The sequence below is a fragment of the Caenorhabditis remanei genome, chromosome I (genome assembly GCF_010183535.1).
Source record: "Caenorhabditis remanei strain PX506 chromosome I, whole genome shotgun sequence".
Classification (NCBI taxonomy): domain Eukaryota; kingdom Metazoa; phylum Nematoda; class Chromadorea; order Rhabditida; family Rhabditidae; genus Caenorhabditis; species Caenorhabditis remanei.
Genome location: NC_071328.1, coordinates 11,066,844 through 11,084,264, shown reverse-complemented (window position 1 = coordinate 11,084,264; position 17,421 = coordinate 11,066,844). Strand labels below are relative to the sequence as shown.

The 17,421-nt window shown below is 39.7% G+C and overlaps 4 protein-coding genes across 4 annotated transcripts; 3 read left to right on the top strand and 1 right to left on the bottom strand.

The window, feature by feature from the left end:
* Nucleotides 1-6: 6 nt before the first annotated feature.
* Nucleotides 7-1,437, top strand: GCK72_002424 (uncharacterized protein; the record flags this gene model as incomplete). Its single annotated transcript, XM_053723417.1, has 4 exons — nucleotides 7-26; nucleotides 78-267; nucleotides 311-1,183; nucleotides 1,228-1,437. 4 exons carry the CDS (start codon nucleotides 7-9, stop codon nucleotides 1,435-1,437), a joined length of 1,293 nt encoding a protein of 430 aa, XP_053592062.1.
* A 272-nt stretch (nucleotides 1,438-1,709) lies between these two features.
* Nucleotides 1,710-3,413, top strand: GCK72_002423 (uncharacterized protein; the record flags this gene model as incomplete). Its single annotated transcript, XM_053723416.1, has 6 exons — nucleotides 1,710-1,774; nucleotides 1,821-1,979; nucleotides 2,038-2,453; nucleotides 2,497-2,644; nucleotides 2,691-2,832; nucleotides 2,940-3,413. 6 exons carry the CDS (start codon nucleotides 1,710-1,712, stop codon nucleotides 3,411-3,413), a joined length of 1,404 nt encoding a protein of 467 aa, XP_053592061.1.
* Nucleotides 3,414-5,007: 1,594 nt separating this feature from the next.
* GCK72_002422 (uncharacterized protein) lies at nucleotides 5,008-6,446 on the top strand (the record flags this gene model as incomplete). Its single annotated transcript, XM_003112019.1, has 6 exons — nucleotides 5,008-5,072; nucleotides 5,130-5,282; nucleotides 5,332-5,744; nucleotides 5,792-5,942; nucleotides 5,987-6,122; nucleotides 6,165-6,446. The coding sequence occupies 6 exons, from the start codon at nucleotides 5,008-5,010 to the stop codon at nucleotides 6,444-6,446; spliced, it is 1,200 nt and encodes a 399-aa protein (XP_003112067.1).
* A 361-nt stretch (nucleotides 6,447-6,807) lies between these two features.
* GCK72_002421 (uncharacterized protein) lies at nucleotides 6,808-17,330 on the bottom strand (the record flags this gene model as incomplete). Its single annotated transcript, XM_053723415.1, has 13 exons — nucleotides 6,808-6,930; nucleotides 6,977-7,361; nucleotides 7,411-7,594; nucleotides 7,649-8,004; nucleotides 8,060-10,369; nucleotides 10,587-12,295; nucleotides 12,351-12,617; nucleotides 12,663-12,884; nucleotides 12,973-15,490; nucleotides 15,583-15,893; nucleotides 15,975-16,065; nucleotides 16,113-16,824; nucleotides 17,195-17,330. 13 exons carry the CDS (start codon nucleotides 17,328-17,330, stop codon nucleotides 6,808-6,810), a joined length of 9,324 nt encoding a protein of 3,107 aa, XP_053592060.1.
* Nucleotides 17,331-17,421: the final 91 nt, after the last annotated feature.

Here is a 17,421-nt window from a genome sequence, read left to right as displayed (position 1 = left end):
TCAAAAATGAGTACATCACAAGGAAGGTGAGATCAAAAGATCTGAAATGTTATGGAAATCGAAATTTCTCTCTTCAGTAGTCATCTTGTTCCTATTGAAAAATCGACGTATTATCACGGCTTTTTGCCAAGAGAAGATGTAAAAATGGTGTTGAAAACAAACGGAGAGTTTCTAATACGTATTTCGGAACCACGAAAAGGAGAACCCAGATCTCATATTCTAAGTGTTTTTCACAATCAGCCACCGAATATTGACGAAGAGACTTGGGTTTTTTTTTTCAGAATATCGAAAATTCATTGAAAGGTTTCAGATTAAACACTTTGTCATCAAATGCAACGAAAACAAAGTATTCATCGAGAAGAATGCGTTTCCATCAATCCAAGAACTGGTTGATCATCATCTGAAAACGAAAGATTCCGTAAAAGATGACGTTTTTCTGATTAAAGCTCTCCCTCGTCAATCATGGGAACTCGATCACGAGAATATTGAGATTATCAAGAAATTGGGAGAAGGAGCGTTCGGAGAAGTCAGTATGGGGAAACTTAAGTTTCGAAAAGGAGGAAAAACTGTGAATGTCGCAATCAAACAGGCAAAACTCTCGAATTTAACGAAAGATCAAATCAAGGAATTCATGGGAGAAGCGAGAATTATGAGACAGTTCGGACACCCGCATGTTGTTCGTTTCTATGGCGTTGCAGCAACAACTGAGCCACTTTATATGGTTATGGAATTGGCGACAAACGGAGCACTCGATAGTTATTTGAAGAAGAATCCAGATCTGTCGATTGAGAAGAAGAATGAAATGATTCTTCAAGCAGCCTGGGGACTTGAATACTTGCACAGTAAACCAGTTATGCATAGAGATATTGCGGCGAGAAATTGTTTGTACGGAGATGGAAGAGTGAAAATATCCGATTTCGGATTGACTCGTCACGGAATAGCCTATCAAGCGGATCCTCATAAGAAAGCACCGATTCGTTGGTTGGCTGTTGAGGTCATCCGACAACGTCTGTTCTCACTGAAAAGTGATGTTTGGGCGTATGCAATCATGAGTTGGGAGATCTATAATAATGGAATAGAGCCCTATCCCGGAATGATGGTTGCTGAAGTTGCTCAAAAAGTTTTGACTGGATATCGAATGGAGTTGCCAGCAGAACTTAATCAAGAAATCAAAAATCTCATTGTAAGAAACTAATTTTGTTTACGAAACTTTAGTTTCTATTTCAGGCGAGAGCGTGGGCTGAAAACGAGAACGAGAGACCGTCGATGGCTGAAATTGCAATGGAATTACAACGGATCACTGGAACTGTTCGACCAGATTTCGTGGCGATGGAAGCCCAAATCAAGAAAGAGTTGATAATGGCAAATAATCTCACTCATAAATCTCACGCCCGGAAAAATAAAGGAGCGAAGGCGAAGATGCCTAAAGGAATGTAGAAGAAATGTTTATTTTCTCAACATAAAACGTTGTGTATGAATGAATATTAGTTTTTCTAGTTGTTTTTGAAGGTCCACTGCAATCAGCTAAATGAGAAGAGAAAACTTGGATTACTGTAGCTCTGGTGAAACGTGATACCAAATATTGTAAAATTTTCACGGTAGAACGCAGACCTCGCAGAGTTGTTTGTTTATATATTTTTCTATATTATCCACGTGTTTGGAAAAATCAATTTTACGACCGTCATCGATTAGCATATTCTTCTTGAGAAATGTCTGATGATATCCCAATGAAATCTCCGCTAGATGTGATCCAAACAGTGGATTCTATTGTTAGGTATTCTATTGAACCACATTTTTTGTGACCTTTTTCTATTTTTCAGAAACTCCATACCAAATAGTAATGATACCTTATTCTACGTGCCGCGTGTCAGAATTTCGTTCAAAGATCTGGAAAGATGTCTTGTTGTGATCTATACGAGTGTGGAGAGGTTCTTGAGACTAGAGTTTTTGAGCAAGTTCGGTGAAGTTATCGTACACAGGTCAGATTCATACAGTTTATACTCAAAGCATTCAGTATAAACTGTCAGACATTTGTAGATTGGAAAGCAGTTATGACCTAGACGACATCACAGCCGAAAAAGTCACTGATACTTCTCCAATTGTTTTGGCATCGTGTGTTCTCGATTCAGTTCTTATTGATCAACATGCACTTGTGGGAACTCTAGAAATCGAATTCTCGAATTCTGACAAAAGGATACAAACCAAAATTCTGAAAGAAATGTCGAAGACGTTCCAATTGGATGATGGACAGATGAAAAATGTTCTTCAAACTCGGAAGATTATGTACAACTGTCTTGCAGATGTTGATATCGTTTCCAGTTTTCATGAACACATTATTGACATGAAAGTTTTGAAAGAGATAGCAATCGAGGGAATTTTCTTCAGGTTGGAATCAGTATCCATCCGGAAGGTGTTTGACAGCACTGAATTTCTCCCAAAAAATAAAATTCAAAGTAAGTAAATTAGATGCAGAACTGATTGAAATTTGTGACCCAGGTTGCACGAAACTGGAAATGTCAGGATATCAAACAGGAGATATGAAGTTATGTCTGAGAAATTTGCCCCAAAATGGAATTTCAACGTGTCGCTTGCTAGAAAACTCGGAATTTCATCGATGGGACACACTGAATGCACCGGTCACCAGGTGTGTGCTTCTAAATTGTTCTCTCTGTATCAACAATCCTTCACAGATTAAACAACACAGTACAAATGAAGCGTGTGGTTTTGGAGCCGAAGAAAAGATTTGTGGTTCGGTGGAACAAGTCGAAATGTGGTGTTTGGTTTCATATGGTACATGTGAATGATGAAAACGATTACTTGGAATTCTTTGAGGTACAGTTATTCCTTTGAGGTACAGTTATTTTATTGGGAGCAATTCATAACCTAAACTCCCCTTTTTTGTCTCCTTCTTCTATTTCATCTAGTCCACAAATTTTCAGAACGAAACATGTGGTCTTCGGTATTACTGTAAGAAGTGTTCGGATCCTTTCGATCACTGGTTTTATCGAAATATTCCACGTCGTATCTACTATGAACCACAATGGACTGATATCGGATACCGACCGTCAAGTAAACAAGATATGTCGTTGTTCCTAAGAACTGTGCGCTCTTTGAGAGAAATGATTAGAGAGGAAGTGAAGAAAGAATTAGCTGACTCAAGTCATGGAGTAGAGGAGCTTACTGAGGACGACTTTGATGATGACGATGACGACGACGACGAGAACGATGAGGACGATGAGAACGACGAGGGCGGTGTTGATGACAAAGAAGATGACGACGATAAGGATGACGCTGTCGACGATGAAGACGAAAAATTCGATTTCAGTCTCAATCTACAAGAGAAAGGATTAATAGTTTTTGTTATTGTTTTACCTATCGTTCTTGGTATTCTGATCTTATACGTTTACTTCTAATAACTATAAATTATTCAACTTTTAAAATTAATTGAGTCTGAAAACATGCACATGCGATGTTCAACAATTTTAAAGCTACAGGGTGCGCCATAAATAGTGATATGTATGTTTGGGTCTGCTCTGCTTCAGGCACAAAACTCCAGGCACATTCAAATTTATGTTTTGTTATCAGTTTTTATGTGTTTTTCAAGTTCTCGAAGTAACAGATTGTAATTTTCATTTTTACGGTGGTGGCAACAGTTTTTCTTCAGCCACCTCTACCATTGACTGTATCAGTGAGTGTGGAAAGCTTTTATGGGAGTTTCAAGATGGTGAGAGTGGCGCAAATGCAGGTTTTTAGAAAAATCTAACGTACGGAATGTATTGTCATATTCAAGACCTTCTTGGAAAATATATTTACAGTATTTGTTCCGGTTCCGCCCTGGACAAATTCCGGCAAATAGAGGATCAGGCCTGATTTGGACCGGATCTTGATAAAAGTACTCTATAGCTTTGAAATTTCAACCAAAATAGTTGAATGGAATATGAAATTAAACCTGAATATTTTCTTATTGTGTTGTCAAAAAATCACTGTTCTAGTTTAAAAACTCAGGATTTTATAAAAGTTGATAGTTCATATGTTCCTCCTTGGCACGCACAAAATCGCTCATCTGATCTCAGTGTTTACTCATGAAAGTAGCTGACCATAAAAGCCGAACAGGGCATTAAAAACAAAACGAATGTAGCAAATCACTTATGGGCATTCTGCTAGAACAAAAAATTTCTCGATGAGACTTTAGATCCACCTCCAGTCCCTGTTTTAGTCCGAGGCTACCCGTTTAGCTACACTTTTCACTTTTTGGTCCATCCAGGAACCAAAATTAATCCGAAACCCTATACCACTCCTGAAAATAATTGCTAGACCTGTTTTCATCTTGAAAATCATTTTTGGACATTCTAGAAAGTCGAAGCGCTGGTCCACCGCTCCAAGACTACCATACAGTCATTTAGAGACAATTTTCCGGAGTTCACCTGGCTGTCGAAATGGGTGCCAATCTTGCCAAAACGCTATTTTATCAAATTTTCATATTAAGAATATCCTACCCAAAGAGTTTCTTAACAAAAAAAATTTGGTTCGAATTCTCTGAATTGTTTTCTGTATAAGTTCTGGGACGCTGAAGTCGTCAACTACCTCCGTGCCTAGGTCGTATCTACCCGAAGAGATTGAGAGCTGTAATTAAGGAGGAAGGTGGGCGGACCAAAAATCATTATCGAATATCATTTCTGTACCGAATGAAAAAATTTTTGTTAAAAGGAAAAGAAGTTTTGATGTTTTTGAAAAAAGTTATAACGTTTTTTGCGTATATCACTATTTATGGCGCACCCTGTAAAATGCGAAAGAGTACTTTTCAATCTGTTCACTTGAAACATAAATTCTGCCCCGTTGATATTAAATTAAACTAACGTGACACGTGTTTCCATTTTTTTTCTGCCTCCCCATTTTTCACGCGTCCCTATCATTTGTTGTCGCCGTTCCACATAATCCACGTGTTTCTTGCTGGAAAGACCCCTGTGAAAGCTCGTGCAATCAGTATATCATCAACTTCCTCTCAAGATGTATGCTGATATTTCAGCCAAGTCTCAGCTAGATGTGATCCGGAACGTGGCCTCGATTGTGAGGTAAGTTTTGATCCCTTAGAATTTTAGACTTTGTTGAAGAAATAAATTAACTTTCAGAAACTCTGCCTTGAGTACACCATATTGTTTTGTCCCCCGTCTTAGAGTCTCATTCAAAAATGTTGATAGATGTCTCTTTGTGATTTATTCGGATGTTGAAAAGTTTTTGAGAGTGGAGTTTCGGAAGGAATCGGATGGAATTGTGATTAAAAGGTTAGTTGAGAGGAAACCAATCATTTCAAATTCTTCTCAACTTTTTTAGAATGATGAATAGTTATGACGAAAACGATTCTGTTGCCGAGAAAATCGATGGAACCACTCCAATCAGTCTCGCAACTTCTATTCTCGCAACTGCCGTTATGGATCGACCCTTGGGAGTCTTAGAGATCGAATTCTTTGATCCGAATCCTCAGGAACAAAGAAAGATTTTCAACGAAATGTTGAAGACTCTGCAATCAAAAATTGAAGGATTCCGATATTACTTTCGGCCTCAGAAGTTCGTTGCCAACTGCCTGACAGATGGAGAGATTTTCACTTCTTTCCATGAAGAAATGCTCGATCTCATTCGTCTGAAAGAGTCTGCAATGGAGACAATTTCTATGGAGAATCACTCTCTTGAACCTCGATCCTTGATTGATACGACTAGTTTTATGGATGACATTCAGGTTGCTCTAAGTAAGTAAAAACCATATAAAAAATTAGTGAAACAACCCATTTTTCAGGTGGCACAGAATTATTTTCGACGAAACCGGATGAGAGATATCTGAGCAACCTCATGGTCCAAGCTCTGAACACTGATGGCTTCGCCACTCTTCGCTTCGCGAGAAAATCGGACGCTGGCTGGTGGAATAAGCAGAAAGGAAAAGTTTTCATGTGTGTTTAATCTATATTATTTATTCTCCACAATTTGTTTTTAGACTCAACGATTCAGTTCTAATGAAACGTGTGACACTGTCTGACAATCTGGTGGCTCATTGGAACTTATCCGAATGCGGACTTTGGGTTGATATATCTACTTTGAAAAATGAGCGCAAATACTGGTCCTGTTTCGAGGTATGTACATATCTATGGATTACGTAATGATCAATATTCAAGAAAGAAAAATGTGGGCTCCGTTCGTTTTGTCAAAAGTGCGCCCATCGATTCGACTACTGGTTCTATCGTGACTTGCCACGTCGTATCATAAACGAACCAGAGTGGGTTATTGTACGGGAGGAAAAGAAGGATGAGAAAGAGAAGAGCGGAGAAGAAGAGGCGACAGACACGTGGGAAGAGATGGAGTTCGTAGATGAATTCGACCAAATGGAGGCGTTTGGATGTTCAGCTAAAATGGAGAAGCCGATTTGGAGTGAGCGGCTCTTGAAGAAACTCATCTAATTTATTTGTTTCTCATCTGTTGTCATCCTTTTGATTGTTGTTCTCCCAATCTTTCAATTCATTGTTAGTCAAACAGACCTTCAAAACCCAGCAAGAATCTCTATAAGCTGTCCATTTAAATGGCAAATCAACTGTTTAAAAACTATACTAGCCGAAAACTGTTTGAATAAATAGATTATGAAACTTATCAAAATTATCAAAAAACCTGCATTCTTCCTGATTTCGCGACAAGTTATTCGTTGAAGAGCACACAGATATAATGAAAATTAGTTTATTAATTTATTAAAATGAAAATTGGCAAAGGAAAATGAGTTTTGAGAATCTTGAAAAAGACATTAATTATAAAGTAGAAAGAAATTGATTATTGAGAATCCCGTTTTCTTTTAGATTTCGATGATCTCTTGAGTTTACATGCTTTGGCGCAGGGCATCACGTTCTTGGAAATTGATGGCTCATCCAAATTGTCATATATTTTGTTGTTCATCTGAAATCATTTGTGTTTCTCTAAAATACCTGTGAATCAATCCTACCTCAAAATCTCGAATACATCCATCAAATCCAGGTGTTGTTAGTCCAAATTGTCTTCTATGTCTCGAAATGACTCCTCCCACATAAACTCGTTTTTTCATAACTTTAGGAGTTGGACAATCAGTCATTTCAACAGATTCCAACGAATCGATTCGTAACTTCAATGATCTATTTCTTTTCTCCACAACCACATCATGCCATTGTCCATCATTCAGACGACGTCCCAAATGCTTCAAAATCTTCGGTTGTTTGTGTCCTTTCACTTCAAGAGTTGCGAATCCATCAATCAAATCAAGGAAAATGTAACGAGTGTAGTTTTTGTAGTTTGCCCATGCCCAGATCATTCCATTCGAAGATTCAGTTTGAAGCGATAATTTTACAGTAAAACTGGGAATAGAAATTAAAAATAAGAACAAAAAAGAATTGAAAATCTCACTCTGTAATATTCGGATAAGGAGCTTCGAAATTGATTCTACTGTGTGAAGACTTCGATAATCCGTATCTAACAGCTCCACGTAGAGATCCAATTGATGTTTCACATGTCTTTTCCCCAGTTGTTGGCTGACTTTCCTCGTTTCCGTTTGGATTCATAACGAGATGAGATGCTTGCGTAGAGACTTCTGAAAGTAAACGTTTTTTTTTTCTTCACTTAGGTTTATTTTTCAAATTCTCACCATAGTAGTTGCGGTTTGTTGCTTCGAAGCTCAATTTCGATGCTTTCCTATGTCCATTATGGCCATCTCCATCAATTGGATCATCAATTGGTACCATTCCATTACTCTCATCCAAAGTACACATTCCAATTTGAGCATTATGTTTCTCAGGAGTCAAGGAAACACGCTTCATGTTCAGGAATACATCAGAAATACATCCGATAAAGAAGGAAGTGATTGGAATCTCGTTGTTTGGAGGCTTGAGATCGTCACTGAATCCACCGAGAATCAAACGACCAGATGATGTTCCAACTGGAGATTCATCCGGAAGAGTCTGACTTTCTCCTATTTCCTTGTCGTCAACTTTCACAGAGATTCTGAAAACAAAACGTCTATATTTGGCAAAGTACCAAAAAGCTTAATGAAACTTACGTCTTCCCACTTCTCGACATAAAAACTGCATGAACTTGTCCATCATTATACGCATGAGTTGATCGGAAAGTGACGACTTCTTTTCTCGACGAAGCATCTTTTCCGAAGTGAAGAACAAGATATCCACGGAACAAGTAGAATGCCATGTATCCTTGTCCATCGGATTCAGTGTCTCTCTTCGTTACTTTTTGTAGTTTTGATGACTGATAGATGAGTGTTCCATTCTCTTCGCGGGTTCGGAATGAGAATCCAAACGTTGAATTGTTATCAATTGATACTCCATTTGTGATCAAAAATCCAGGTTTCGGGAATCCAATTGTCTTGTCCGTCGACGTTTCGAATGAACATCCATCTGATTTTCCTTGAGAATGTTCTGGATGATCCAAATCAAGTTCTCCGACTTGAGATGGTTTCACAGTCAGAATACATCCAATAAATCCATTCCAATTAATCGAGTAATCCGAGAATTTCTCTTTATTCAAAGTCATCGGGACTCCAGCAACATAGTGTTGTTCATTATCAATGTTCAATGCCGTATTCTCTCCAGTAATCACTGTATTGAATCTATCGGCATCTGAATCCACTTGAAGATACATCTCACTTCCAGTTCGAATCGCCTTCACTGTATGTTCCTTTCCGTCATTATACACATTCTGAGAAGCTAGCTCGGCAGTCGATCCACCTCCCAAATTGATCTTGAATATAACTTTTCCATCATTCAAATAGATTGCCACGAAGTCTCCACTGTTCTCACTTCCACGGAAGTACAGTAATCCGTTTGGAGAGAATGCATTGAAAATGACAGTGATTGCAGACATAGTTCTCTCTGAGACCATCATAGAGACCTCTGCAAATCCATCACGGAACAGATATCCTCTTTGAGATGTCTTCGGTGGGGCAGTTGCTCCTTCACATTCTCCAGTAGTTGATTCGAATGACCAGAGGGGTAATGGCACTTCATCGATTCTCAATCCACCGACAATTCCACTGAATTTATGAGTGATGAGTCCGATATCAGAAGCCGTTGGTTCATCAGTTCCCACGTCAACAGTAGTCTCTCCAGGAATTGTGTTGAAAATTGAATTATCATCATTTGAATTTCCAACAAATACAGACACCGGAGCACCACGTGGCTTGAATCCTCCATCATAACTTTCTTTGAGTGCAACAGTCAGATTGAGAGCATTTCCTATTCTCAATATATCGATATGATACCAAGTGACACGATCATTGGAAGGAACATAATTGATCGGATGACTATTCGTTATCATTTTCTTTCCAGATCCGATATCCCAATGGACTACAACTCGTTGATCTCTGATCTCCACAGCCACATATTCAGATGCTTGAGTTCGTCTTCCTTTCGTTTTACTTACCAATACAACAGCATCAGAAACACGTTGTAATGGGCGGTACGAGATGTGGAAGGAATTGATTGGTGAAGGAGATGCTGGTGAAATATAGGATCTTTTGCAGAGTCCACGCTCTCCGGAATTCAAAGAAAGTCGGATTTGATAAGCTTTTTCTCTCGCCTGCTCGATTTTATCTTTCAGAAGAGCAATGTTTCTAGCCATTTTGTCAGCTCTTCCCTGATTGGCTGTACTTAGTTTTCCAACTTTTGAGAGTCTCTGGGCTCCATATTCCATTCCAGTTCGAGATGATCGAATCTTCTCCATATCTTCTTGAACTCCACTGGAAGTACTGTTCATCAGTTTCTCTACTTCTGCTTTCACCGCTGTGATTTCATTTTTGATTGCTTCTGACTCTTTCTTCACATTTGCTGATCTTTCATGCGCTGTCTTCGCTCCATTCTTCAACACAGAATGCATTCGATCGTGTTTATCATCCCATGAAGACGCTTCATTCTTGATTACTCCAAGTCTTTTCACGATATCAATTTTCATTTCATTCACGTATCCGAGACGATCCATCAACTCCTTCCTCTCTTTTCTCAGCTGCTCCACTTGTTCTGCAGCACTTTTCGTATCCACGTCATCAACAGAACTTCCATTTCTCAATCTTGCCAATTGACTAGCCAAACTTTCTTCATTCCCATCTCCTGAATCAGAAGCCAACATCTTCGACACTGCCTCAGATGCAGCTGCAGCTGAATCGACTGCTTCAGTTGCATTCTTGAGTGCTTCGACGATATTCTCATAAGCGTGAGATGCTTTCAGTGGATTCTCAGTTTCAGTTCTTGTTTCTGTGAAACGATCAACAATTTTTTGAGCTTGTATTTCAAGTTCAGATGCATGTTTGTTGGAAGCTTGGACATATTCCTCGTCGTATTCATCAATTAGTTGGGAATATCTGAAAATGGAAATAAGATTAGGCATCAAATATTCTAGGTTAAGATTTCGAAATTCAGAATTCAAATTTATAGTATCAGAACTCTAAGTACAGGAGCTGTAAATCGAAATCCGGACTCTAAATTCTGAGCTTACATTTCCAAATTCAAATATTAGAATTCAGTCTTCCTGAAAAGAATTTGAAACTTCGAAGATCCCAAAACACAAAAAAAACTCACAATAAAGTGATATTCTGACACTTCTCGACCAATTCCGGCAACTCGGTCAAAGTCATATTAATCTTTTCCTTATCCTCGACCATATTCATCAATTCCTCAGATCTAGCTTTCTCAATCGCATTCCTTGAAAATGCAATCTGATCTTCAGCTTCCACTCGTATTTTCTCAATTTCATTCGACACTTCCTTATATCTATCAATTCGTTTTCCAACAACATTACTCATTCTTTCTGCATCTGCCGTTTCTTTCTTCGCGATATCGTAGATTGTTTCTCTATAATCATTCATCCACTGCTCCAAAACATCGATTCTATTCTTCAAGTCCTCGAAAATTGTCTCATTCAATTTCTGTGCAGTCACCAATTTCAATAGTTCCTCTGCCTTCTGATGTTCCTGTTGAGCTCTATTGTGCCGTTTCTCAATATATTCTCCTCGTTCAACAGTTGCATTTAAATGAGCTTCCGCTTCCATCAGCATCCCATCCAATGCAGCTCCACCGACTGTTGTTGCTCCATGCTCGGCAAACATTTTCAGGAAATTCGTAGTATTGAAAGCGTTGGCGTAGTAAATCTGGGCATCGAGAATCAATTTCTCAGCGATATCCGTGAACTGCTTGATCGAAACAGCAGATTTATTGGATCGCCCAGTTTGGAAATTCACTTCATCCAATAGTCCAAATGCATCTTTTGCCCATTTACTATCCTTCACAATCTCTCCATCTTTATCAATTCCTCCGACAAAAGCAGCCAAGTCTTGAGATTCATTTCCAATTCTCCATACTCTTTTCCATGGAATCGGTTTCAATCCAGTGAAATTCTGTCGTCCAAGATGTTCCTCCATATCATCCATTGTCATCATAAGTGGCAGATAACATCCTTGGTCGCAAGAAGTGCACACTCTATTGATGAATGCATGTCTCTCTTGACACATTGAACAAGTTCTTCCAGTCACTCCAGGTTTACATTCACATTGTCCAGTCAGCGGATTACATGCTCCATGAAGTGATCCATCTGGATGACAGTCACAGGGAGTGCAAGTTCCTCCGATATGTTGTGGATCTCCATAGTACCCAGCTACACAAGTCTCACAATATTGTCCAGTGTATCCAGGTTTACAGGCATTACAGACATATCCTCTACCATGATCAACAGCTACACAAGAGTCACTGAATGAGTTCTCAACCAGTGGACAGGCACACTTAGTACATGCGTTTGCCCCGCCTTCCCTCGCGTCTCCAATGTATCCAGGGAGACAATGTTCACAGAAATCTCCGAATGTGTTGTGCTCACAATCAGTACAAACACACGTGTCCGGGTTACATGTCTGAGAATGCCCGTGACAAGAACATGGTTCACTCCATCCGATTAATGCAAGGTCGTCCGCTTGATTCAAGTAATCTCGATGCTTCTTTCTACAGTATCCCTCGTCTGGATTCTGGCAAGAAAGACCAGAATATCCTTGTGGACAACCAGAACATTTCTCAACTCCAATAGCTTTTGAAGTGGATAGACCAGCAACGATTTTGGATTCAGGAACAGCGACATCCAAAGAGATTTCTTGAATATTGATAGCGTCCCCTCTTGCTGGATAATTATAGCTTCCACGCACATAAATTCCCTGGACGTTCTGGAGAGCAACCATCAGCTGTTTACGGGTAAGACTCAATTCTGGAGAGTGACGGGCACGCCATTCGGATTCGTGGATTCTAATCTGGAATTCAGTAAATTTTGTATATGGATACAGTTTCTAGCTTGAGTGCACTCACCTTATAAATGCCATCCTCATTTATTTCTGTTGGAATATGTTCCAATTCAATTCGATTATTTCCAACAATGATCACTTGAGGGAAGTATCTGAAGTACTGTTGATCCGGGCGTATTCCATGTAATCCTCGTCTATTATCCTCATTCCAGATTTTGAATCTCAAAAATCCATTGTAACTTGTCGATCTGTCCCCTAGCATTGTAGTGGGGAGGGGCCAATAGAGAGGAGTCGCATCGGTTGGGTAGCTGTTGAAGTGGGATGGAGAGCTCTGAAAAATGAAATTGCACTGAAAAAACGGCAGATTAAAACTCACTCTAAGAAGATTTATATTATGTTTCTTACTGTAGAACTCCCATGGTTCTTGGAAAACGGCTCTTCGATCTTCCGCATACATTTGTTGCCAAACGAGACTTGATTGCTCGCAAGTGGCGGTGCGATTGAAACAGAAACACTCAGTACATCCCTTGAGATTCGAAGCATCCAAGCTGATCGTTCCTTCCGCGCATTCGTCACATTTTTGACCACGGACGTTTTTCTGAAAAATTGAGCAGTCAATGTTAATTCAATTTTTCTACAGCCCCCCGAACAACTACAGCCTCTAAAACCTAAAATTCGAAACTAACCTTGCACGGGCATTCTCCCAATTCATTACACAAACATTGTCCATCTTTACACTGCAATGGATCAGTTCCAGCCGCATTACATCCACATGGCTCGCAAGTTGGGAAGTTGAAGAATCCATGAGTACAGAGATCACACTTCAATCCAACGTAAGCTTGCTTACATTTACACTGTCCCGTGAGTGTGTTACACATTCCTCCGTCACTTCCAATATCCGAACAATCACACAGTTTACATCCCTTCAGTGGATGGTAATCCCATGCATTCGTCGTACAATTCTCACACATTTCTCCAACTGTATTCGGTGGACAGACACAACTTCCATCCAATGGGTCACAAACTTGTCCTGGAGCAGGGCAAGGCTCACATTCAGAACATCCTTCGTTGGTGAGTCCGTAGAAGTTCGGAAGACATTTGTCGCATTTTGTGCCAGTGACACCTGGTTTGCAGACGCATTGACCGGTTACCAGGTTACAAGAGACATCTTCAGAACCAGTTGGATCACAATTACAGTCTTCACAGCCATCTCCACTTGTGATATTGAAATATCCATCAGCACATTTCTCACACATTGTTCCTTCGACATTCTCTCTGCATTCACACTTTCCACTGACTTGATCACATTTTCCATCTTCGATCGATCCGTAAATATTGCAATGACAAAACTGGCATCCGGCATCAGTGAAATTGAAGTAAGAAGGTCTGCATTGATCGCATTGTTTTCCAAATACTCCCTGTTTACAGTTACATTGTCCACTGACTTGATCACAGTCCGTCCCAATACTTCCCGTCTCATTACAATCACACGCAGGGCATCCATTATCCACGTCTCCATGATTCTCTTTGCATCTATCGCATTGAGTTCCAATGTAGTTCTCCTTGCATTCACATTCTCCATTTTCTTCGTTACATTGTGGATTGACTGCTCCTTGGGTATGACATCCACATGGTTTACACGTGTGTAATTGAGCATTTCCCCAGTGATTCTCTTTGCAGACTTCACATGAATCTCCAGTTGTGTGTCCAATACATTTCAGACATTTTCCAGTTTCCGTGTCGCAATTTCCTATTCCCATCGGGTCAATGTTTCCATTGCAGGTGCATTCCTCGCAGGTTCCATTCATCGGATCCCCAAAGAAGCCATCAGAACAATGCTCACATTTGTTGCCTTCGTATCCACGTTCACAAGCCGTACACACGTAATCATCTTCATTCGCAGCCGCTGCTCCGGACACAATCAATTCAGTCATCATGCATTCCGGTGATCGATTGTTGTCAAGGCTCGGGCATTCACAAGGCCAGCAGGCACCAAGTTCTCCACCGAGAGATGGATTTCCATAGAATCCAGGTTGACATCTTTCACATCGACTTCCAGTTGTATTGTGTTGACAATTAATACATTCTCCTGTGAATGGATCACATTCATCCGAGTGTCCTTCACAATTACACTTCTCACACCGTCCTCCATACAACTGATCGTTCACTCTTCTGTATCCTTTTTTACAAGATTCACAACTATTTCCTCCAAAGTTCTCCGGACACTGACAAACTTCCACTCCTCTCATCAATGTATCCTGATTGTGATAACTCAAAGCGCTCAGAGAATTGTCATCTTCAATAATCTCATCTGGAGCAGGGACAGCTGTATCCAAAGACAATCCGAAGATACTCGACTGTAATTGCAGTTGTTGATACATCGCCCTGACCATAAACTTGTCAACATGAGCCAATGCTCTCATCAAATCGGCCTTGTCAACTGCATTCCGAGTCGCCGCATTGTACCATCCATTGCCCTCTCGAATTGGAATTGTCACTGTCATATTCTCTCTAGGAAGGAATTCAATTCTCGAGTAATACTCAACTTTAATCCCATTTCCCTCAATTGAGACATCTGGAACTGGCACTTGAGCACCTTGTTCAGTGGGAACGTAGTATACATAATAATGAAGATATCCTCCATAACTGTTCAACATATTTCCCTTGAAACTCTCTGGAGCTTTCCAATAATACAGACTTCGATCTTGGTTTTGATTCGCATTGAACATGAGTACTTCTCCATTCTCAACTTCTGGTTTCACATCTTTTCCGCCAGTCAAATCAGTCAAATTCCATCCAACATTATTCGTGATTTGTGCAGTATTCCATTCGGTTTGAGTACAATTATTCGTTAATCCAAAGCAGAAACATGCTTGACAACCCAATTGATTCGAAGCAGATAAATGAATTGTTCCAGCTTTACATCTATCACAATAGATTCCCTCAACATTCGCTTTACACTGACAACTTGCTCCATCACACGTATCGAAGTTAACACTTCCAGCACGATTGCATGGACATGGTTCACAAGTTGGATGGTTACGGTATCCTGGAGCACATCTCTCACAACGTCTTCCTCCGAATCCTGGTTTACAAATGCAATCTCCTGGTTTTTGACCGTTTTCAGCACTTTGATCATCTCGAACACAGGCATCAGATACACTTCCGACTGGATCGCATTCACAAGTACGGCACGCGTCTTCTCTGGAAATTTTCGAATTAGAGTTAGGATTGGATCATTATAAAGAAAAGAAGATTACAAATGTTTTTTGTTGTAATTTTATCACAACCCTCACCTGTAATGTGACATTCCGGACGGTCTATAATATCCATCTTTACATCTTTCACAATTGAATCCCTCTGTGTTATGAGTACATTCTAGACATCTTCCACCTCCTTCATACACTCCTTCCGGTGTAATTGACCACTTATTTCTATCCAATTCTTCATCATAAACACAAGTGTGAGCATGATTGAAACATTGACATTGTTGGCAGACATTCGGATGAGAGTTGGTTCCAGGTTTCCATGGAAGTTGATTAAAAAGTGGGCAACAACGATTACATGACTCTCCGCAAGTATTGTGACGGCATTCGCATTTGAATTGCTGAAAGAAACGAAAGTTTGATGAAATTTTGAAAGAGTGCGGTTATGAAAGCTTTGAAGAGCTGGTACATAATGAACTTACACCAGTAACTGGATCACTTGGACAACTCTCAGCATGACCATAACAAATACATTGACCTCCAATTGAAATGTCAGAAATTGAGTAGAAATATCTGAAATAATCCCTCATATACCCAATCTAATGTTGATTCAAACCAACCTCATTGTCACAGATTTATCCAAAGAATGAGATTTCTTATTAATAATCATCAAGTCTGCATTCAGAGTTCTCGGTGAAACAAGTCTCAGTCTCACAAATCTTGCTCTCGTAAACTTTTGTAATTCGAGACTTGGCTTCTCGGCTCCCGGTCTTCCATTTACCAATGAAGTGTGAATTTCTCCGTTTTCTAACGGAGTGATCTTTGAATATTCAGAAGTACAATGAACCTCATCATCTCTTTGGAATCTCGGCACTCCTGTAGTGGCAGGAATTCCGAATTGTCTCATACACTCAGCGTCTTGCATTGCAAAGTACTGCCATGGTTCATAGTTCTCTCCGTCCAATGACTTCTCCAACACCCATGTTCCAGGTCTCGGTGCATTTCCCATCTTGATAATGACATAAGCCACTTGATATTCTTGCCTCAAATCAATTGTGATATTCACTTTCTCGTAATCCAATCCATTTGCCAACGAAGGAGATTGCCACCATCTTCTGGTTCCATCGATTGCGTACTCGATCGGATGCCGTTTATGAACGTTGTTTGCATCACAAATATCACATTGAGGTGACTGAGTGTTCGTTGTTTTTCGAAGAAGAACGTGTTCGACTAGCTTACAATATTCTTCTGTTGAGTATTGTCCGCATGTTGCTGTTGACATAATCAGAGAGTTCGTTGCCAAATTGAAGATGTTTGGGAACAATCCTCGTTCTGAAATTAGAAATAATTTTCGTGTTCAAAAGCTATCAAACTCTTTTTTTTCTTTAAACTTTGAGAAAACTATTTCTACCACGATGAATTTATGGCTTAACTGTGGAAATTATTGGGTTACTGTAGGTACAGTGATTGTTTTTGGTTACATTTGAATCAAAGCTCTCAACTGTGTATCCCAGTGCACTAGATCGCTCCACAGTCTCAATCTAGGATATATGAAAAGATGAGAGCTTTGCACTCTAACATTTTGGAAAATATAAAAGGATCTGTCGGTGTGTCACATAAACTCAAAGTTTCACTCAAAATTGTAAAAACTTAAATAGTCAAAACCAAATCAATTCTACCCAAATGAACCAAGAAAACCAACCGCTTTCGGTGCTCATAAATTCGTGATAATTCGAGTCTTCCACATAATTTTCCCATATCGACGCATCATCTGAGGCATTCCAAGCTGCGAGCACAACGCTGCTCACAGCTAGAAGACCTAGCCAGAGCCTCCTCATGGAAGGGAAATATCTGAAATAACAAAGAAGGTAATCGAGTAAAAGTTCAAATCGTAATAGTCAAGAGGTAATATATAAGAATGATTATAAC